The 21,184-nt window shown below is 45.3% G+C and overlaps 1 protein-coding gene across 2 annotated transcripts; it reads right to left on the bottom strand.

Annotated features, from left to right (window-relative positions):
• Nucleotides 1-2,410: 2,410 nt before the first annotated feature.
• mfsd6a (major facilitator superfamily domain containing 6a) lies at nt 2,411-20,511 on the bottom strand. 2 transcript variants are annotated; one of them, XM_061715355.1, is made up of 7 exons: nt 20,287-20,511; nt 16,445-17,906; nt 12,356-12,453; nt 9,576-9,737; nt 9,392-9,490; nt 8,580-8,863; nt 2,411-4,676 (listed from the first exon to the last, which is right to left on the bottom strand). In XM_061715355.1, exons 2-7 carry the CDS (start codon nt 17,902-17,904, stop codon nt 4,503-4,505), a joined length of 2,277 nt encoding a protein of 758 aa, XP_061571339.1. In that variant the 5' UTR covers nt 17,905-17,906; nt 20,287-20,511; the 3' UTR covers nt 2,411-4,502. The 2 variants fall into 2 exon arrangements, with proteins under 2 accessions (XP_061571339.1, XP_061571340.1); XM_061715356.1 differs by having other exon boundaries at nt 20,385-20,479.
• Nucleotides 20,512-21,184: the final 673 nt, after the last annotated feature.

The raw sequence follows: 21,184 nt of genomic DNA, 5'->3' as shown, positions 1-21,184 counted from the left end.
TTTATGCAGAAACTAACTCAAAATATTGATTTTATTCACTTAAAAATAAGAAATGTCCGCCATGTTTTTTTTCTTTCTTGATTCAGACAATGACGAAGAAAAGCATTCTGGGAAATTTTTTGGTCCCTAGGTCAGCTAGTGAGGATCGGAAATCCCTCGCTCCGTAGGGACAGATTCATAGCCACTACACTCGTTTTCTCCACTCCCACTAAGTGAAAAGAGGAATTGGGACACCACTACCCTCACGGGAACGTGCAAAATTTAGGGGTAGTGATGAAAACGAGGGGTAGGGGGAGTATTGGGACAGGGCCTTATTAGTCTTCTGTGATCATGTCCAGGTGCTTTTCCTTCTCCGGTGTCTTATTTGCTTTAGGATTCATCGTTTTAATATACAGTATGTTTCCATTTTTGTCCTCTGGGTCTCCTTTTGAGCCTGGAAGAGGACATCCTGGTCTTTCTCTGGGTGCCCCCCCCCCCGGCAACCTAGCTCGGGGTGGGGCTTTCACAACTCCTAAACCATCTCTTACCATCATGGTAACAAGTGAGGTCATCATCGCCAACATTCAACGTTTCTCTTTAACATCAAAGGTCTTAACTTCACTGTGGTTTTATTCAATGTCCAGCAAGTGCAATATATGTTTGTGTGTTTTTAAAAGCCAAAACAGCTTCCTATTGTACCGTTCATTATCTGATGTAACACATTATTAAGTATTCTGCTAAATTGAAGAAAAATAAACAAATTAAAGACAAACTTTGATGCAAAATATTTCTTTCACCCACAATTCTTGGAGGGAAAGTATTTGACTTGTGGGTCATCAGCGGTTAAAGGAGCATGAGGCAGGATTTATGAAAAAAATTCTTAAACGTTTTAAGTTTTCTAGTAATAATGTCAGATGAAGCGTTCCAAACCAAAAAGATTGAGCCCTCTAGCGTATCCCTCCGTTGCCTTGAACAGGCTGTGTGCTGCAATTCTGGGACGGAATTTCCCGCGCTGTCCTGCGGATGTGACGTCACATGACGCACATGACGCTGCATGTGCGTTCTCGGCGGCGCACGAGTAAACATTGGATACGCGTTTGAGTCATGGAGGCAGCTTCAACTTGAATTGGGACTGAAAACAGATGCTGACATGGCTCATTTCGTACTGACCAGGTAAGATTACATTGTATAGACCCTCCAGGAATCCGCGATTCCGTGATCGCGGAATTTTTCGCGGATTTCACGGCTGTCCGTGGATTTACAGACCTTCCGTGGATTTCAATGTCTGGTGCAGAAACATCACTTTTACTGGGGTTAATATTGCATATGTCCGCGCTGAATATGCGAATTATGCGGGGCTCGCTTGATTTCACCGCATCATCGCCGACATTTTCGCATAAAGTTTGGAAAAAGGGGGGAGTGTTGTGAGTGACATATCGGGACGCCCGGTTGCGACGTGCGGGACCCGCCCGGGGACCTCCGCACCCCCCAAACAGGATCCGCGCTGACCGCGCACCACTGCGCCTGCGAGGGCCGGCGGAGGCGGACGCACGTTCCCATCCACTTGGGGGATAGTGGCGGCGGACGCGTGGGGGGGGGGGTGACTGAGCTCTGTCTCGTCCCCCTCGTCGCGCCGGTGCGCCCGGCAATCACCCGAGCACCGAGCCGCGGGTGGAGAGGAGAGAGGCGGCCGGCCCCCGGGCCGGTTGCGTCTCTCCTCTCCACCCGCGCTCTCCTTTTTTTGCTCTTACCTCAGATCAGACGACCCGCTGAATTTATATAGGGAAGAGCTCAGCGCCGAATCCGCAACTTCCTGCATATTTCGCATAGGCCTATTTTGCAACTTTCCGCATATTCCGCAATTTACAGCATATTCCGCAATTTCACCGCATAAAAGCACATAAAAAACCCGCACATTTAATCGCATAATCAATGATTTTAGCCCGCAAAATCAATGATTTTAGCCCGCGGAATCAAGGATTTTAGTCCGCGGAATCAAGGATTTTAGTCCGCGGAATCAAGGATTTTTGCCCGCGTTTTTCTGGAGGGTCTAATTGTAAGTTATTTAGAGCTTGATTTGAAAATCAGATGAGATTACACACGCGCTCCTGTGCCGGCTTCGCTGTTGGCTGCAGTACCCCCGACGGTCGTCGTGTCGCTAATGAGTCTCATTTCTTATTCTTGCCTCATGCTCCTTTAAAAGGTGGTTAAGGTGTTTGATAAATCCAAACAAGTCCCAGTTAGACTCTTGATTTTCCTTTTTTCTACCTATAAAGTCGTAACAAATGCGTTCTAATGGCATTGAAACCGTTCTGAAGCGTTCCAGCGGGTCAGCAATGAGACTGAAAGCTCCGGTACTGACCCGGTGGAGTTTGTGGCGAGATTATCCAGAAAAAACAAAGAAGCGTGAACCCATTTTAAAGACAAAACCTTTTTTTCTCAAATGTCTTTTAATCGTCTGCACAGCAAGACAATAAACAGTTCATCGTCAGACGACATAAAAACACTGAACGTTGGAATTATTTGGCATGAAAATCAAAGACGAGGCTCCGTGTGTGTGTGTGTGTGTGTGTGTGTGTGTGTGTGTGTGTGTGTGTGTGTGTGTGTGTGTGTGTGTGTGTGTGTGTAACCACTGGCGGGAGGCTGCGTTGCAGACAGCACATCTCCGTAGGAGGGAGGTGCAGTAAAGGGTCTTTGCTGCTCACAACTTGGAGCTTAAGAGCTTAAAGAGGCACTTCTTTGTCTCGTCTCCACATCCAGACGTGCAGAAAGAAACGCAGCCTCCGTCAGTAGATCATCCTCCGCTCTTGAGAAGTGCTGGATCTGAAACAAAGGGCCGGGAGATGTGACATCTTTAGGTTGATCATGTGATCCTCTGAGCTGTTATTCTGCAGCGAACTTCATCACTTCATCATGAATATAAAAAGGTCATTTTGATAGAAAACCACCATCAAACCCCCCAACTTACACAAAATATGAACTTTTAAGGGAAGTTCTCCTCACCATTTCTGTTTGGACAAAGACGATCCGCTTGTCTTTGTTGTAATCTGCCTCCCACCGTTATATTTCAGCTGAATTTGCTAAATCACCATGATTCTGTTATAAAACACAACGTTGTTCCAGGCTGAGCCCCTAGGGTTGCCATGGCGACGGTCATCATGTCTCCGGGTTAAACTTTGTTGTTGGACGTCCGAGCAGAGACATCGGAGACACTTCTGTCTTTTCTGTGTTGTCTTTAAAGGCAGGGTAAGTGATTTTTTTTGGATTTCTAGCCCAGAACATTTTTCCTCACATTCAGTCAACTAGCTGCTGAGCTCAGGAGCAAACCACAGGAAACCCAGGTAACAGATGAGACCACGCCCCCCAAAACCAGCCAATCACAGACAGTGGGAGGTGGGAGGGGATGCGGAGCAAAGTTCATGGTGTGGCATGTTTTCCACAGGAGAGATGCCACCCAGAAATCACTTACCCTACCTTTAAATACGGCTTTCGTGCCCTGTGTTTTTAGACCCCGGTCTTACTTGTTGGTCCAGCTTTAACAGTTGTCTCACCGCAGAACCAACTTGACTTCTGGACAGCTGATGCTCTAAAAGGCTTGAAACTAACTTATTATCCTCAAAAGATATCAGGGACCCCCTTTGGAGGACAATAAACTTATTTTGGACAGAAAAGACAACTGGAGGGGGAAATGTGAACAACCAACATTAAACAGAGTACAGAGAGACTCGGGTTTCACCATCAACACGCACCCGGCGCCTTCAACCATTCACTTATCTCAGAAACCTGACGACACCTTCCCGATGGACGCCTCCAAAGTCTTCAAGAACACAAAACAGAGTCCCGTTCCCTCGTTTCAAGTCTTTGAGTCTTTTCTGTCAAAGCTCCTCCTGGCTCTCAACCACGGCTGGAGCGGGACGACGGCCCGGCCACGGCTGCTGTTTCAGGATGTTAAAGTAGTAACAGCATCAACCTGCTGAATAAACCTGAGCCGGGGCGGCGTCTCTGCAGCGGCGGGGTATCCAGGAATGTTCAAGGGTAAAGTTCGGGAACTTCACGGATCCACATCAGTTTTAGTCGTAAAAAGTAAAAACTGCGGGGAGCCTGCGAGTTAAAACTCAGCTGAACAATTTAGAAAAGCCTCAAAAAATATAGTTTTTTAACAAGAAAGACACTTCGTTTACTCAAATAAGTGCTGTGGATTTAACCGTCTCTGTTGGGTCAAATCAACACATCTCAGGCTAATCAAGTGGAGGGACGTATCTGGACCCCGTTGAGGTCAGAGCTGCATTCGCTCACCTCCAGGGCCTCGTCCACCTCAGGTCGGAGCTCCACTAAAACTAAACCGGAATAATTTAATCCTCAAGACCTCGTTAGCTGATACGTCTGATTATTTCACATAGACATTAATTACAGTAAAGTATAAATACGAGTTTAAGTGGTGCAGCTGCTTCAACACTGACTCCGGTTCAGGTGTGTCCTGGTCTCCAGGGGGGCGTGGTCAGCTCTGGAGCCCCTCCCCCGTCTCAGGAGGGGGGGTCTCCGTCCGAGCCCGTGGCGGCGAGCTGGGCGGTGCCTGGCTCTGTTTCCGTAGGAGACGCCCGCCGGTCGTCACTTCGGTCGTCGCTTCGGCCGTCGCTTCGGCCTGGGCAACGCTGCGCCACCGAGTTGTACTCCGCCGGTGCCCGCTCATCGGTCACCTAGCAACAGAGAGAAGACACGTGGATGGAGGTTGACGGCGGCTGAACCAGCTGTTGACATGAAAACATCTGGAAGCATGAAGAGAGTTTGTTTCAAAGCTAGCGTACCCATCTACTTGGTGGCTGACCTTCCCTGACGCTCCGACGCACCGCTCCGTGTCTGACCTGCCAACCTTCTTATCCAGATGTTTTTACTGACGTGACTCTCCTGTAAACTCAGCAAGGTGCTGGGCTGCAATAAAACCTTTTGAGGAAAGAGGCGGAGGCTTGGAGCCGCCGAGCGCTTCACCAACGCTCCTGCCGACGCTCCTGCCGACGCCAGAGACCTCAGGTGACCTCTCTCTCAGCCGCGGGCACGGGAACCTTTACCGACTGCGGACGTTTTTGGCTGCTTCGTTTACCGTAACTCTTACTCCAGAGGGAAATCACAGTTTTAAGATGACAAACGCTGCACACAGTTTGAGCATTTTAGAGCTCCGTCTCCACGGTGACCAGGTTCCTCAGCTCACATGAGTGACTTTGGTAGCGATGAAGCCGCTCAGACACAGTAAAGTCAGTTCTTCGTTGGATACAGGTTGCACCTGTATCCAACCATCATCCAACATCTAGTCCACGTTACCTTACTGTAATTAGACGTCCCGTCTAATTCGTTGTCAGGTTTTAAGCGGAAGCCCAATTTTCAAATCTGTATCATTATGATCAAATGTTGGAATACAATGTTGTTCCAACCTCAGACTAACTTCAGGTGTTACCGCTGCAAACGATGAACCAATTAGAGAACAGGATGTAGTACGACTCTTACCTCCTCCACTTTCTGTTTTAGTTACAACTGAACAATATTCAGAGTTATTGTGAACGAGTTGAATAAAGTTCGACTGACCAGACTGTTTTGTTTCGCTCTATACGTTTTATCTATATGAAAATAGACCTGCTCATTGATATTGCATCTAATGGTCCGCAAACTACGGTCAATCTAATCTAAATAGATGAAATGAGCCAGTAGATCCGAACCCGGCCGGCTCGTTTACACCAGCAGGACTCATTTCATCGCTAAGATTAATTACTATCCGATAGATTTGTGTTGTTCTCCATCTTAAATCTTAAGACTTTTCTGTCCATTTCCACAGTTGTGGGTGTAACATCACAGACAAGCTTTCTTTATTCATCTTTAAAGTTGCAGTAAAACTTAAACTGTTGAGTGTTATTACTGAGCAAAAAGAAATGTTTCGTCTTGCTCGTCGGACAGTATATGTAGTATAGGGTTTATTTAATTTAGACTGAATGCTTTTCATTGCTCATCCATAAAAGACATCCCTTCGTCCCCGAACAACAAATAAACCTGCTTTTTCTTTAACAGGCTCACGGATTCCACACCCAAACCTCCTCATGTTCCAGGTTAGAGTGCGACGGGATCAAACTGGTTTGTGACCTCGTAGTGGCTGAATAACCGAGGGGTTCAGGTCGGGACGGGACGGAGACCAGGACGGAGGTCCCGGGCCAAACCTGCCCGGCCCCTTCAGACCCGGTAACCTCCACGACTCGGCCCACTACCACAACTAGCAGGAGTTTAACCAGCAACTTTCCAGCTGCAACACAACTGTCTAACTTCTCACCAGGACTGGAGACAACGGGACAACAAAACGCTTCCCTGGTCTCGTATCAGCAGTTCTCTTTGGTTCATTTCAGTGAAATATTCCAATGTTGGTTCTGCTTTTATCACTTCTAGTAAAACGTAGGATGTGTTTTGGTTTGATGAAGTTTGCTGCTTTGTGTTTTACAAGATGTTTTTATTTCTGTATTTGGATCCTCTTTATTTTGGGTTGTTTTGTTGGTAGTGTTTGGCCGACAGAGGCTGCAACATCCTCCTCCGTTGCGTTTTTGGCCCGCGAGCGCGGGCGCTCCACTAGAACCGGCCGACCCAACCTGACGGTGTGGTACAGCAGCTGAGCCCGGCAGCCTCAGCGGGCGTGAACCGCGCATGCCGTCAGCAGCCGGTGTCGTGGGAGGTTCACGAGCGCAGACACGGACGCAGGAATGCAGGAACACGCCCACGAGCCTCACGCCCAGGTACAGATTAGTCACCGCCGACCGTGACATCAGCACGCACGCACGCGGAGGACGTCACCGACACACCGACACAAGCGGTAGTTTTCCATCAACCTCCACACGTCTTTCTGCAGATGGCGTGGGCGGCCGGCGAGGAGGAACCTTCCGATTAGTGAAAGATGAACCTTCAACAGGACACTTCAAACCTCAAAGCATCACGGACGCAGCACCAGGAAACGGTGAAACGCCGTCACCATGATAAACATCTGCAGCAGCAGCGGGGGTGCAGTTCCAGCGACAGTGTGACTAAAATTCAACTTAAAACATGCAAAATGTTAGTTTGTCGTCATGTCTGAATTCAGTGTCAAAATTAACTGAGATTATTAGTTTGCCACGACCTCTTTAATTCCAAATGTGCACGTGTTTTCTGTCGTTTACAGCTCGTACAGAAGCATATAAATGTGTATTTGGTATAAAAGGTGTAAAAAAGAGACACAATTCCCAGTTTGATTAAAAACAACAGATAATATAACTTTTTCCCCAAAATCCAAACATTCAAAAGCGCCGAGTTGGTCGACATCAACACTGCTGACCCAACTGTAAATAAACAATAAAAGCCAGATGTTGATGGTGAACTCCTCATGAAAGACTGAGCTCAACTTCCCCAGATATTTATCAGGGTGTCTACAGCTTTGACCAAGTTAGATTTAAGACTTTTTAATACCATTTTCAAAGTAAATTTAAGACCAAAAACACAGTCACACAATGTAACAGTTGACACATAAGCTCACTTATGTTACTTGAGGCACTTGACACAAAACTCTCCCTCACACACACAAATGTCTCACTTTCTCACTCACAATACAATACTCTTCTGCTAAGTTAACATTTACACATATTTGCTTGCCGGCTCTCGAGACTATGCAGACTAAGAAATCCAGCGCTGAGGTCAAGGTTGCCAGATCTAACAGGTACCAGCCCAAACGCGATGTAAAACCCGCCGAAATAAGGAAAAACCAGCCTGAATCATACATTCTCTATGTTAAAACTGTAAATTATTAAATGCATAACACATTTCAAGTCATAAGCAAATTAATCTTCACAACACCACTAAATAGCCAAAAGAAGTTCAGGCTCCAAACAAAAACTACAATTAAATTGAGCAGATTAAAGTAAATATAATATCAGTGAGTTTATTGTGTAAGTTTCTACTTTTATCTGCCATAATGGAAATTTGTTAATAATTTATTCTTAATATTTAGTAAAAAGCAGCCCAGATTTTATCAACCCGTCAGTCCTATATTTTTCAGCCCAAAGTCAAATGAAGCCCAATTGGGCTGAAACCCGCCCAACCTGGCAACATTGACTATTAGGCGATTTATTTCTCCTCAAAAGTATTTAATAAACTTTTTCCTTTTCAAAGTGCAAGAAAACTTTTTAATGTTGAGCAACTTTTTTGTTGATAATTTCTCCTAAATATTTAGTAAAAACCAGAAAATTCAGCCCAAATATGGGCTGAAAGTTGCCCAACCTGGCAACTCAGATTTAGAACCTCCGCAGGAGATTCTCCTCAAACGATGAAATAAACTTTTTAATGACGACTGAATACATTCTCTCTAAAATTAAGACCCTTGGATTGAAATTTAAGACAAATTAAGACATTTAAAGTCCTTATTTTAGGAAAATGGGATTTAAGACTTTCTAAGGACCCACGGCTGCTAGCGTCAGTTTAAATGTGATGGATCTGAGTCAGTTTGTGTTGAGTCTGATGGTGAAAATGCTGGGCGTGTGCAGCCCGTGAGCAGGATCTGGACCCGCCTGCTGTGCCGATGTGCTGGCCGGCGTGTCGGGGTTCACCTGCAGGGGCTGGTTCTCTGCCGGCGGCCCGCCTCTCTTCTTCATGGCCATCAGCTCCCGGATCTGCACCACCGCAAAGGCCAGGCTGACCCAGGGGGCGCCGGACAGAACCCACGCCGGCTTGGTTACGTCCTCCTGGTCCTCCTGGTGCTTGGTCTTCCTGACGGGTAGCACGGCCGGGGCCGGGGCCGGGCCGGCGGCGCTGTGGCTCTGCACCAGGTCGATGGTGGCAATGGGAACCGGGCTGGAGGGAACCGGGATGTTCTCCGCCAGGATCCCGTCCTCTGAAACACCACGGAGCAAACGCCGTTTAGAGGAGGAGGAGAAACACCACCAGCTGCATCCACATATAACCTCCTTCTAGCTCTCTCTTTCTGTTCTCCATCCTCAATCTCTCTGTTCTGCATCCTCTCTCTCTCTCTCTCTCTCTGTTCTCCATCCTCTCTCCCTCTCTCTGTTCTCCATCCTCTCTCTCTCTTCCTCCCTGTTGTCTCTTCCTCTCCCTGTTGTCCCTCCTCTCTTCCTCTCCCTGTTGTCCCTCCTCTCTTCCTCTCCCTGTTGTCCCTCCTCTCTTCCTCTCCCTGTTGTCCCTCCTCTCTTCCTCTCCCTGTTGTCCCTCATCTCTTCTTCCCCCCAGCTGGTCTTAAGCCCCCCCTTATGATCCAGGTGTATTGTAATAAACGATATATAAATATAACCGAATCAAACTGAAAATGAGTTTATGACATTTTCAAATCGCTGCTTCCTGTTTTAGTTTCTCCTAAACTGACGTGTTAATGGCGAACTCTCTCAAAGAAGTGTCTTCACTCCACCTTTGTCTTCACTGTGTCCACTCAGACACTGGATGAAGGAGAAGATGAGGAGGATGACGAGGGAGGCCATGCCGATTCCCCTGAACGTTGCTGCCGCGCCTGCAGAAGAGACACAAGTTGTGTAACCACGGTAACCAGGTTGTGGTACCCGAGCGTTCCCGCTCCCCTCCAGGCGTGGACGTACCGAAGTAGCTGACGAACACTCCCCCCACCATGGCCCCGCAGCCGCGGCCCAGCCCCAGGTGCAGGCCCTGCAGGATTCCCTGCGCCGATGTCCGCAGCGCCGGCGGCACGGCCGCACTCAGGAAGGAGATGCAGGCGGCCCAGACCGAGGCGTGGGTGACGCCTGCAGACACGCGGGGACACAGGTCAGGACATCTATGACAGCTTATTCTGGTTTACTGACACTGAAAAAGATCATTAATGAAGCCCCGTTTATAACAAACAAACCTTTTTACACGTACGCTAAACCGGGTTGTCTACAGGTTTGACCATGGTCAATTTAAGACTTTTAATACCATTTTCAAGCAAAAAGACAAATCACTAAGAAATCCAGCGCTGCGGTCGAGGTTGTCAGATCTGCGATCTGCCCAAACGCGATGTGAAAATGTGAAACCCGCCGAAATAATGAAAAACCAGCTCAAATCATACATTCTCTATGTTAAAACCCTAAATTATGAAATGCCTAATACATTTCAAGCTTCACACACAATTAAATTGAGCAGATTAAAGCAAATAAAATATCAGTGAGTTTATTGTGTACGTTTCTACTTTTCTCTGCCATAATGGAAACTTTGGTTAGTAATTTATTCTAAATATTTAGTCAAAACCATGAAAAGCAGGCCTGATTTTATCAACCCGCCCAGTCCTATATTTTTTAGCCCAATTGGGCTGAATCCTGCTCAACCTGGCAACACAGATTTAGAATCTCCACAGGATATTCTCATCAAAATGATGAAATAAACTTAATAAACATTCTCTCTAAACTCAAGATTCAAACATTAAGACCCTTATATTGAGATGTAGGACAAATTAAGACATTTAAAGGCCTTATTTTAGGAAAAATTGAATTTAAGACTTTTTTTTTTTTTTTTTTTAAAAAGGACTCACGGCCGCACTGTGGTTCCTACATATTATTTTCAAGTACCATCATACGTTGCATATTAAACTTGCTTAAATGAGATGAAGTAATAATCATTTTTTTAAATGTTGAGGCTCTTAAATAAACCGTCCAGCTCTAACGAGTTCAGACTTAGTTTGACTCCCAGCTGTTTGTTTTCACATGATATCTGAAGGTTTTCTGCTGGTGGACACAAACGAGATAACGTTTCAGTTCAACTGTGTTCGTGTCAAAGACAAGTGTGTGCACGTTTGTGTGCTAATAAAACCATCAGAAGTTGAAATCTGATCTACACTCCCCACACTTTCACTTTCACCCCCCAGTTCAGCTTCCCGTCTTCAAGTAGAGCAGGTCACATGACCAGGTCACATGACCACCAGGCCACCGCAGGCAGCCGTTAGCAGCTCAGGTGACAGCAGCACCGTCTCCTCTTTCCACTCTCCTTATCACCATCTCCACTTGGCTTGTATTCAAAATGGATAACTTTATAACTTAAACAGTTCTCAGAGTGAGGGTTTAAATCCCGAACGATGCATCCAGCATCGTGCAGCCGCTCATGTCTCATCACTGCAGCTTGATCAAGTCAGTCTGACATCTGTATTTACTTATTTTTAACTAAGCCGTGTTTCATTTAAAGGCTCTAAGACCTGGTTAGATAGGTTCCAAGTCAAAAATAATGTATAGGTCGTTAGTAGAGACAGATCTCCTGCAAACACTCCACTCCCAGACTTCAGTTTCATCTCTGAACGTCACATGGGGTTAATATAATGGGCCTATACAAACACTGAGTCATAAAAGTGCCGTGTTGGACTGATAGAAAGGGTTTTATTTTATGACTCAGGTCCAAAGTTAAGAGAGGGAAAGTGACTGAGGTGATCCTGAAACCGCAGCACGCTTGCTTCAGGAAACACACTGAACCCGAGCGTTTCTGCAGGAAACCGTGACGGGGCGTCTGCAGAGCACTGCCCGCTTCTGTGAGTGTTTCCTAAATCCTATACAAGCAAAGACATCAGCAGAGAAAGCCTGAATGGACAAAGAGAGGAGCTGCGTTGCTATGGTAACCATGTGTATGAATGCATGTATTGTCCCGCCCCTCGGCTGATGTCCTGGAGGACTTGGCGTGTTTTGAATCCTGAAACGTCATCGGCTGGGTGAGTTTTGAGTTTTGAAAAGCCGACATCTTCTTCCCCGAACATGTTGATGTAATTCACCATTTAGATTTACGGCAGATTATAAGCCGTGAAGTTCACAGCACTTTGCACAGCAACTCAAACGGGATATTTCAGATTATTTCCCAAAAATTTGAGTTGTGACTTCATCACAGTTGCTATAAAAATATAAAATATTCAAAGAGCTGAAATTGCGATTTCTTTACCATAAATATGACCCATGGATCCAGTGTTGTTAAAACTGACAGTCTGAGTTTTAGCTACGCCGGAGCAATGGTCCTCCAATTTGTGCGATTTGGTAAATTTTATAAATACCATACGTTTAGGTGTTTTTATTCAGTAGGGGGATGAAGAGTTAAACAGTAATGTTTGCATCAACATCCCTTCTTTAGCAGCCTCTGTAAAACTAAGAAAAGCATGATGATTGTTCAGGAGGTTGTGCAGCCCTGAGGCCAGATCTCCCGTCAACACAGGGAACAAGATCCTGTAATAGAGTAAGTGGAGCTGATTCACATCTGTGATTTGCAAATTTGCTTTGCCGGCTGATGTCAAACACGCTGCAGGAGGAGAAGAGGGATCCGATAAGCTTCCTGCTGGACAAACACAGGCGTTCCCTTCTGCCCTGCCTCGTCCCCTGGGTCCACCTGCCCCCCCCACAGACCGGGAAGGACTTACCTTGAAGGACCTCCATGGGGAGGACGACCCAGGCGTTCTCCAGGTAGGAGATGTACAGGTAACGGGCGGTGTTGCAGGCCAGGCCGATGTACAGCACTCTGGGGAGAGACGTTCACACACCTTAACAGATCTGAGCTGCTGCTCCTTTTCACTGAGCTGCAGTATTTAAGTCATTGGGAAGAACTTATCAAAAATAATGATTAAAATGTCCTATTTTGATGAAATATTTTGCTAAGTTAAAAGACTTCTCCACCCCCTCGACAGTCATTAAAGCCCAACGTTTTCTCCGCTGCTCCAATTAATGGAGTCATTGTTTCAGCTTCCCTCTTGAAATCTGTGTCAGAGGTCAGTTGTTCTGTTTTGTACACAACAAAGAAGAAACAAAAGCACTTTGTCATCCCGGCCCAGTTGCTTCTGCTCAGCTTTCCTCTCTCACCACCAAACTGAGAAGTTTATCAAAAGCAAAACTAAGGAATCCAAACTGGTGTGTTAAAGTCATGCCCTCTCGTCCTAAACGTCCGCCTGCAACACGCCCTCTGTCCATCAGTCCATCACCGGACCGGATCATGTCAGTGTTTGCTCATCGGCGGCAGTTTGCTGAGCACACACACAACAACAGATGTACAAGCAGAACCATAATGCGGTATAAACAGGTGAAACAAGGTGTTCCCTCCACCGCTTCCTGGGTCGCCTCCCGGAACTCCTCCGTCCAGGAGGAACCTACACCAGGTACTTTATCGGCTGATGTCACCTGGTCATTCCTCCCCCAGTTATGAACGAGAACTCTGATGGAAAATACAGCCGTGGTCCAACTAAATGTACAGACCGGTACTCCAAAAAATAAAACACTGACCTTAAAGATGTTTTTATCTACTCGAATCATACGAATGAATCATCCTTTATGTTTTAAAATCATTATACTTCCTTTGTTTCATTGTCATTCTTCATTGAGACCCTCATGTATGTTCTGACCCGTTTACATGCAACTGTTTAATTAAATCTACTGAAATCTGAATCATCTCTCAAGTCTTATTCTTCAGTTTAAGTCCAGTCACTCACCTGGTTGGAAAGAACATATTAAAGAGCGCTTGATGGATTTTTCCACAGCAAACTCGAGATTATTAAACTCCTCCACTTGATGCACAACCTCACAAAATTCAGTCATGAGCTCGCCTCGTCCATACACACCGTCATCATGCGTATTTCTACTAAAACGTTCATATTTAGCTCTTAATTTGGTGTCAAAACTTCTAAGAGTCGTAACAGGATTTCATTTTTATTTGCTCCAGGTTTTTCAATCAAAATCACTTTTTCAGCTATTCAAGATTTCTATATTGATAAAGATCTGATTTTTTATTTATTTCATATATTACTGCTGCAGAAAAACAACAAAACCAGACGAACATGGTCTGTAAAAGGCCCTGATCATACAAACGCGGCCTGCAGCAGCTCCTGGACCCCGCTGGCTCTAAATTATTGATTAATCTGAGGCTGTTGAGCATCTCCCAGCAGGGTCGTGGGTTTTAATAGGTTAATCCCTTCTGAAACGGTCGTCTCTTGACCTGCACCTCCCGTCCACTCGGGAGCCGTTTCAGGTTCAGCGCCTCGGCCTGAAACCTGAAACGCTGTTCTCGGATGTCCACCCGTCCCCAGAGACAGAGACAGAGACTCTGAGCATCAATGACGGTGTGTATGGACGAGGCGAGCTCATGACTGAAGTGTGAAGCCATAAAAGCACGTTTTTAATATCTCATCATGATGAAACTGCAAAAGAGATGATGACATCAGGGAGGACGGACAGTTTACTCTCACTCCAGACCTGTTACCTCTTCGGTTGCTTTAGAGGGTCTCGCTCTGAGCTAGGGCTGTGCGATTAATCGATTTTAAATCTAATCGGATTTATTAATAAGGACGATGTTAAAAAAAGGAAAATTGGAAAATCGATTCTCCTCTCTCTTTTTCATATAGCTGGAAAAGAAGAAGAGAGCTGGCTGCATTACAGACGCAGCTCGTCTAGTCATCTTTGTTTGGTCAAGAAAATTATAAATGTTGTCACTTTACTAAACTCAAGGAGGATTTACAATATCTTTCAATTGCACTTCATTCCCAATAGGGAAATTTGTTTGCTATTTTTCTTTAAAAATAAAGATAAAATATTTGAAACAATTTATACCATTGTCTTTTGTAGTTTTACCAAAAAAATCGAAATCGAAATCGAAAATCGGGTTTTCAGAGAAAAAAAGAAAATCGGGATTTTATTTTTGTCCAAAATCGCCCAACCCCACTCTGAGCTTCTGGACTAACTCTGTTCCCGAACGGTTTCCTTCCTCCTCCCTCACTTTTTAAAACCTTACAGAGTGTTTAAATTACCGACCTCAGAAACCTGCTCATCTTTGCATATCGTGCTTTTACAATCAAACTCAACAGTTTCTTCTTAAAACACTAAATAACGAAGCCTGGGAGGACGTGTGTAGAAATAGTATCTAAAATGAGCCAATCACAGTCCAGCTCTTGCTGGAGGGATGATGGAGCAGATGCTGCCAATCATACCCATATATTCTGGTCGTGTCCCAAACTAAAGACGTTCTCGGGTATTTGATGGTCTTAAAGAGGTTTTTCAACAGGATTTATCCAAAGATCCTACTGTGATGCCTCAAGGAATAAACGGGAGGTCCGAAAAATATCTTTTAAACATCTTACTTACAGCAGCACTGAAGTGTATACTCTACAACTATTGGATGGTCGAACCAAATCCCCCCTTCATATAATATATGGATCAAGACGGTTTGGACCTCTATCAGATGGACATTACCTATTTATTAAGGCTCCAAAAGTCCATCTTTACTAAACGGTGGAGTCCCATAGTGTCTTTATTAACACAATAAGACTGGATAGGCGTCTTCTTTTATATAGCTCATACAGTGACTCACGATGTTTTAGTGTCCTGCTGGTTTCCTTATGACTTATCTGTATGTTTGAATGTGTATATTTGAATTAATATATTTATTGTCCTAATTTGGGAGTAGATACCTGTTTTCGTTTGGTTTCTGTTTGATCCTCATTTGCTTGCAACCTTAATTTGGATATAATTTTCATCCACAGCTGGACAGAGAAAGTCCAGAGAAAGAAAGTGTATATACTAAATGGTGTTGCTGAAAATGTAACAAAAAATAACCAGACCGCTTCTACTGTCAGCAAGGCTCCTCTGTGGGTTTTAGTCACATAACAAAGGCTGGGTGGGTCACGAAGGGTCATGTATGACCTGTGAGCTGTGATGTCTTCAAATACTGATGTTAAAGTTGTAGGAAGACCTCACTGCAGACGTTTAGTCTCCATTTTTCTTCTCTTCCACCTCGAATTGGCCTGTGTTGAAAAGATCGACTTTCCAATTCTAAATCGATTCTCATTCATTCCTAAAAATCGATTAATATGTCTAAAGATCGATTTAAAATCACTACAATACAAATTTTGTTATTTTTTTGTTTATGGCCAAAAAAGGAATGTTTTGTTGGACATGAGAATAACTAGTGGCATGTTTTTGTCTTTAAATATGTTGGGGTTACATTTGCATAAAATGCTAAAAACCAAATTCTCATAAATGGGAAAAAATAAAAGCGATTTCCTCCGTCTCTGTTTGCTCTCCTGGATCTGTTTGGTAATTCTGACCCACAGATGTTTCCTAAAGCAGTTCTATCAGCATTCTGGGAGCTGACTGGTCCTTACAGCATCATTAGCTGCAATACTTGCTGTTGAATCTCAATGTAATACTAGTATTAATATATTGCAGAACTACACAGTCATATAATTCATGCAATAGCTGAAAAAACATTTTTAACAACACCAACCAAATGGATATCGGATTGAATGGAATCGGATCAAAAGCATGATAATCGATTCTGAATCTTAAGAATCGGAATTGAATTAATTCTTGACATTTGAAATGATCCCCAGCCCTAACCTTAACACAGATGCAACTCCCCAGAGATGTTTGGATCTGGCCCAGCTCAGCCCTGAGGCCAGAGTTTCCCTGAGCTGGTTCTGAGTTCGGTTCCCAGATCCAGATTAACTCAGCGCCGCATTGGCTCTTACCTGACGTGTCCCACCAGCTCGATGAACTTGTGGCTGGTGAAATAGGCGGCGAGCTCGGAGACGTGGCTGACGACGGAGCAGACCCCGAACAGCGTGGGCGTCCCCTTCAGGTCCTGCAGGTGCCAGTACAGGAAGCTGAAAACGAAGCCGTAGCCGAAGCCCATGAACCAGGCCACGAAGAGCACGGAGCTGTAGCGCAGCGTGCACAGCAGCCGCAGCAGGTCGCCGTAGTGGAAGTCCTGGCCGGGGCCGGGGTCGGCGCTGGCGGGAGTCTGGTCCGAGGGCGGCGCCGGAGGGCCTGGAGGGCCCACCGACCCCTCCGACCCCTCCAGCTCCTGCTGGTAGTCTCCGCCCTTCTCGAAGTAAAACTGCGTGGCCACGATGAAGGCCACGCCCATCAGCACGCCGAAGACGATGAAGGCGATCTGGTAGTTGTGGAAGTCGGGCAGGACGCAGCCGTCGCCCTGGACCGGGGCGCGGATGTGCGTGTGGTCGATCCAGATGCCCACCAGCAGCATGGCCAGCCCCCAGCCCAGCGAGCCCCACATCCTCTGCAGGCCGTAGCGGTCGCGGGCCTTTCCCAGGTACTGCAGCGTGACGGTGTCCACGATGGTGGCGGCGGGCGCGCTGAAGAACTCTCCCACGATGATGACCAGCAGGATGAGCAGGAAGATCTTCTCCACCTGGTCCTGGTTGTGGACGATCTGGTGCTCCTTGGCGGGGGTGGGAGCCGGCGAGGGGGTGGCGGCGCTGCCGGTCTGTGCCGTGGAGTTCGGCCTGAGCCTGGTGGAGGAGTTGGGGGAGGGCGACGTGGCGTTGGCGCTGACGGAGAAGAGCGGGACTCTGGGAAGCTCGGGCGGCTCCGGGGAGCTCCGGCGGCCCCTGGAGCGGTTGGTGGAGTTGCTCTGCTGGGTGACGTTCCCCAGGGGCCGGGCCGTCGTTGTTGTGGTGGAAGCGCCCACCACCTCACACGTCATCTCGGCGGGCTTGACGAAGCCGATGCCGGAGTTGAAGAGTAGCCAGCAGAGGACGGAGAACAGCAGCACGGCCTTCCCCTTCCGGAAGCGGTCGGCCACGATGCCCCAGAAGGGGGCGCTGCAAAACTCGATGAAGTAGCGGATCCCCACCAGCAGCCCGCTGCGGCTGGCCGACATGCCCAGCTGCTTGTAGTACAGCGCCAGCAGCGGGTGCAGCGAGCCGTACGCCGCGTAGAAGAAGAAGTAGAAGACTTTGGAGATGAGCAGGTGGCTGTTGATGCGGAGGCACATCCTCTCGCAGCAGTCGACGGCGGCGGGCTGCAGGGCCGCCGGCTGCTGGGCCGCCGGCACCGGGGCGGGCGGCGCCGGCCCGCCGGGGCGCTGGTCCAGGGACAGGGTGTTGAACGGCTCGGCCAGCACATACCTCCTCTTCTGCTCCTCCTCGTCCTCCGTCAGGATGGCAACCTTGTCGTCGGCGGCCATATCTGGGAGATAAGAAAATGAGCGTCAGAGCAGCCCACATTTAAAAACCAAATGACGGCGAGTTTCACGCCGGCCAGAAGTTTCTCTGCTCGATGAACCGACACCGCGCCTCATTTCCAACACCAGAGAATATACTCCACCATCTAAAACACTTTTTTCCAGGAGGTTTCTCTCCCTCTCGACACCTCGAGAGGCTTTCAAACATCAACATCTGTCTTTGTGTCATGAAACAAAGTAAAAATAGCATCTGAAGAGCTTTAAAAACACCAAACAGCTTTTTTAGGTAAAAACATAAATTAAAAGTGTGACAGAAGAACATTTATACCTGATTTTCAACCGACCTGTATCGTCCAATTATTTGGAGAGAAACACTTAAATTACACCTCAGATTTGCACCATGTTGTGAACCAAAAGGTTGTTTTTTTTAACAAAATCTTATTAAGACAGAAGTTCTGGTTCAGTCTGGCTCCTCTGAACAAGTTTGTGAGTTTTTGAAGGTAAAAATTCTGACTTTTGCTCGTGGATTCATGAACTTAGATTTTGTTGTTTCTCTCATTAAAGGTTAACCTCTTCCACATCAGAGCAGTTTATCTTTCCACTAATCGTCCAAACATACTCAGATCAACTTAATTAAGAGCTTCAGATTAAGAAAAAAGCTTCATAGAAGTGTTTTATGCTCGGATACGTACAGACGAGGCCTTCTGGCCATATCCCGCGTTTTTACAAAATAAAAACTCTGCTAAAATGTGTCTTCATTTTCATTGACCAAAACGAGACGAGACGAAATGTTCTACCAAAGATCCTTAATGTCCATGTTTTCAGTAGTTTCTCTGGTTTAATGTCCATGTTTTCAGTAGTTTCTCTGGTTTAATGTCCATGTTTTCAGTAGTTTCTCTGGTTTAATGTCCATGTTTTCAGTAGTTTCTCTGGTTTAATGTCCATGTTTTCAGTAGTTTCTCTGGTTTAATGTCCATGTTTTCAGTAGTTTCTCTGGTTTAATGTCCATGTTTTCAGTAGTTTCCTCTGGTTTAATGTCCATGTTTTCAGTAGTTTCTCTGGTTTAATGTCCATGTTTTCAGTAGTTTCTCTGGTTTAATGTCCATGTTTTCAGTAGTTTCCTCTGGTTTAATGTCCATGTTTTCAGTAGTTTCTCTGGTTTAATGTCCATGTTTTCAGTAGTTTCTCTGGTTTAATGTCCATGTTTTCAGTAGTTTCTCTGGTTTAATGTCCATGTTTTCAGTAGTTTCTCTGGTTTAATGTCCATGTTTTCAGTAGTTTCCTCTGGTTTAATGTCCATGTTTTCAGTAGTTTCCTCTGGTTTAATATCCATGTTTTCAGTAGTTTCTCTGGTTTAATGTCCATGTTTTCAGTAGTTTCTCTGGTTTAATGTCCATGTTTTCAGTAGTTTCTCTGGTTTAGTTCTGCTGGGTGACGTTAGTCCTCAATCCAGTCGCTGCAGCGGGGAATCAGATCCAGAAGATGCAGCTGCAGGTTAGAGGCTGATGCCGTTAACGCAGAGCTCTAGGTTCACGTCCATTAAAAACAAAGTTACATAGAGAAACACTGGGATCTGCTCTGGGGGGGAGAAGAAGAAGATCCATCTTTGGATACACTTTCTACATAGACGTGGAAAAGAAAACCCAATGTGTCGTCGGAAAACAAAAAGATGGGGAGAAATGGGGAAAAATAAATATGTTGTAAACTCAAATTAGAGTCTTCTGTATCTGGAATGAATGTATTATTGAGTCTATAAAGATAACAATAATATAATAATAAGACAAGCTTGTTTGAATTGTAAATTGGGTTTGGCTAAATACAATCTTTGACTAAAACTAGACTAAAATGGTCCTGGACAATTCTGACTAAAATAAGAATAAAATGCTCAGACTTTTAGTCGACTGGAACTTGACACGACTAAAAGGAGAATGAACGTGACTGAAACTAATAAAAACTCAAATGATAGCTCGACCCAAAGACTAGATTAAAACCACTAAAATTGAAACAGGCTGACAGAAACAACACTACACAGATAAACCCCGCCCAGCGCCAGAAACGGCTCCTCAGAGAGGGAAATCAGACGGACCCTCCGGGTCCCGCACCAGCGGTTGGAAACCGCCTGCTCGGCTGTCACTGATGCTTTAATGCGGAAGAATGTGACAATCTCGAACAAAGAGAAATACATTAGAAACCCAGCACAACCGAAGTGGGTGAAATAAAAAGATAAATCCAAGTAAATGCCCGGCATCTCCTTTATGAGCCGCTTAAACGGGCAGGAAGCGACTTCTTCCTTGAACCTAAATAAAAACCCTTTGAGATTATATTAGACATAATACAACGTAAAATAATGGAAAAAGCTACAGTCAAACACGATAAATGTTTTACCTGCTCAAGTCACCGCTCCCATTAAACTATGACTGCGCAGTTTCTGTTCAATTTCTCGGTCATGTTTCGCACAAAAGCCGCCAGACTGGTTATCTTACTTTAGCAGACATAGTTTAAATGACAGTGCGGTGTCCGTGTCTGTTTCCCCGTGTTACGGGTGTTTCTCGGACTCTTCTCTTTGTATTAACAACAGCAGCCCGTCAGACCGGAGATCCCACCTGTCCTCAAGCCGCGGCGGCACGGCACAGCTTCCGGCCCCGACTTTCAAAATAAAGCGCATCTAATGAGGAAGTAGTAATGTCCGAAATGCCATACTAAACATTATATACTCAAAAAAGTATACTTAAAGCAAGAAAAAACGTGTTTTTCATAATAGGTCCCGTTATATAAAATATATAAAATATATATAAATATGTATATATTGACAGCATCTGTCCAGTAATTATGTTTCCAACACGTACTTAAGGAATATTTAGTTCTGCAAAGTTCGTCGTCACTCAGAGCAAGTGGATTATTTACAATCAATATGTCTTTGATATGAATAAATAAATAAAATCGAAAACAAAAGACAACACTTTGAAAAGAAAATAATTTTAAGACCACAAATTAGTTGGTTTTTGTCTATTTTCAGTTTTAACAAAGAACTGATTTTCTGAAAGTTTCTGGACACGTGCTCAGATAACACAAGAAATCCTGCGTTTTGTACTTTAAATATCAGAACATTATTATATACACTAATACATTTTTATTTGCTTTTATTAAGGATCTCTTAGAAATCCAATTACAAGATAGTAAATACCTAAATTTAAAACCTGTCTCTGTCCTAGTAGTAATTGCATGCAAAATAACCTTCTTTTAGTTCACGTTCACTTATGATTCCAACTTCAGGCTATTACTT

This window comes from Cololabis saira, chromosome 24 (genome assembly GCF_033807715.1).
Source record: "Cololabis saira isolate AMF1-May2022 chromosome 24, fColSai1.1, whole genome shotgun sequence".
NCBI lineage: Eukaryota > Metazoa > Chordata > Actinopteri > Beloniformes > Belonidae > Cololabis > Cololabis saira.
This window is presented reverse-complemented; position numbering and strand designations above follow the sequence as displayed.

Bases quoted from the DNA above. Each gene is read 5' to 3' on its own strand.
- mfsd6a (XM_061715355.1), bottom strand. From the start codon at position 17,904: ATGGCCGCCGACGACAAGGTTGCCATCCTGACGGAGGACGAGGAGGAG. The intron at 9,491-9,575 runs GTACGTCCACGC...TCTCTTCTGCAG, and splicing joins AGTGTTCGTCAGCTACTTCG to GCGCGGCAGCAACGTTCAGG. The intron at 4,677-8,579 runs GTGAACCCCGAC...CTCTGTTGCTAG, and splicing joins CAGAGAACCAGCCCCTGCAG to GTGACCGATGAGCGGGCACC.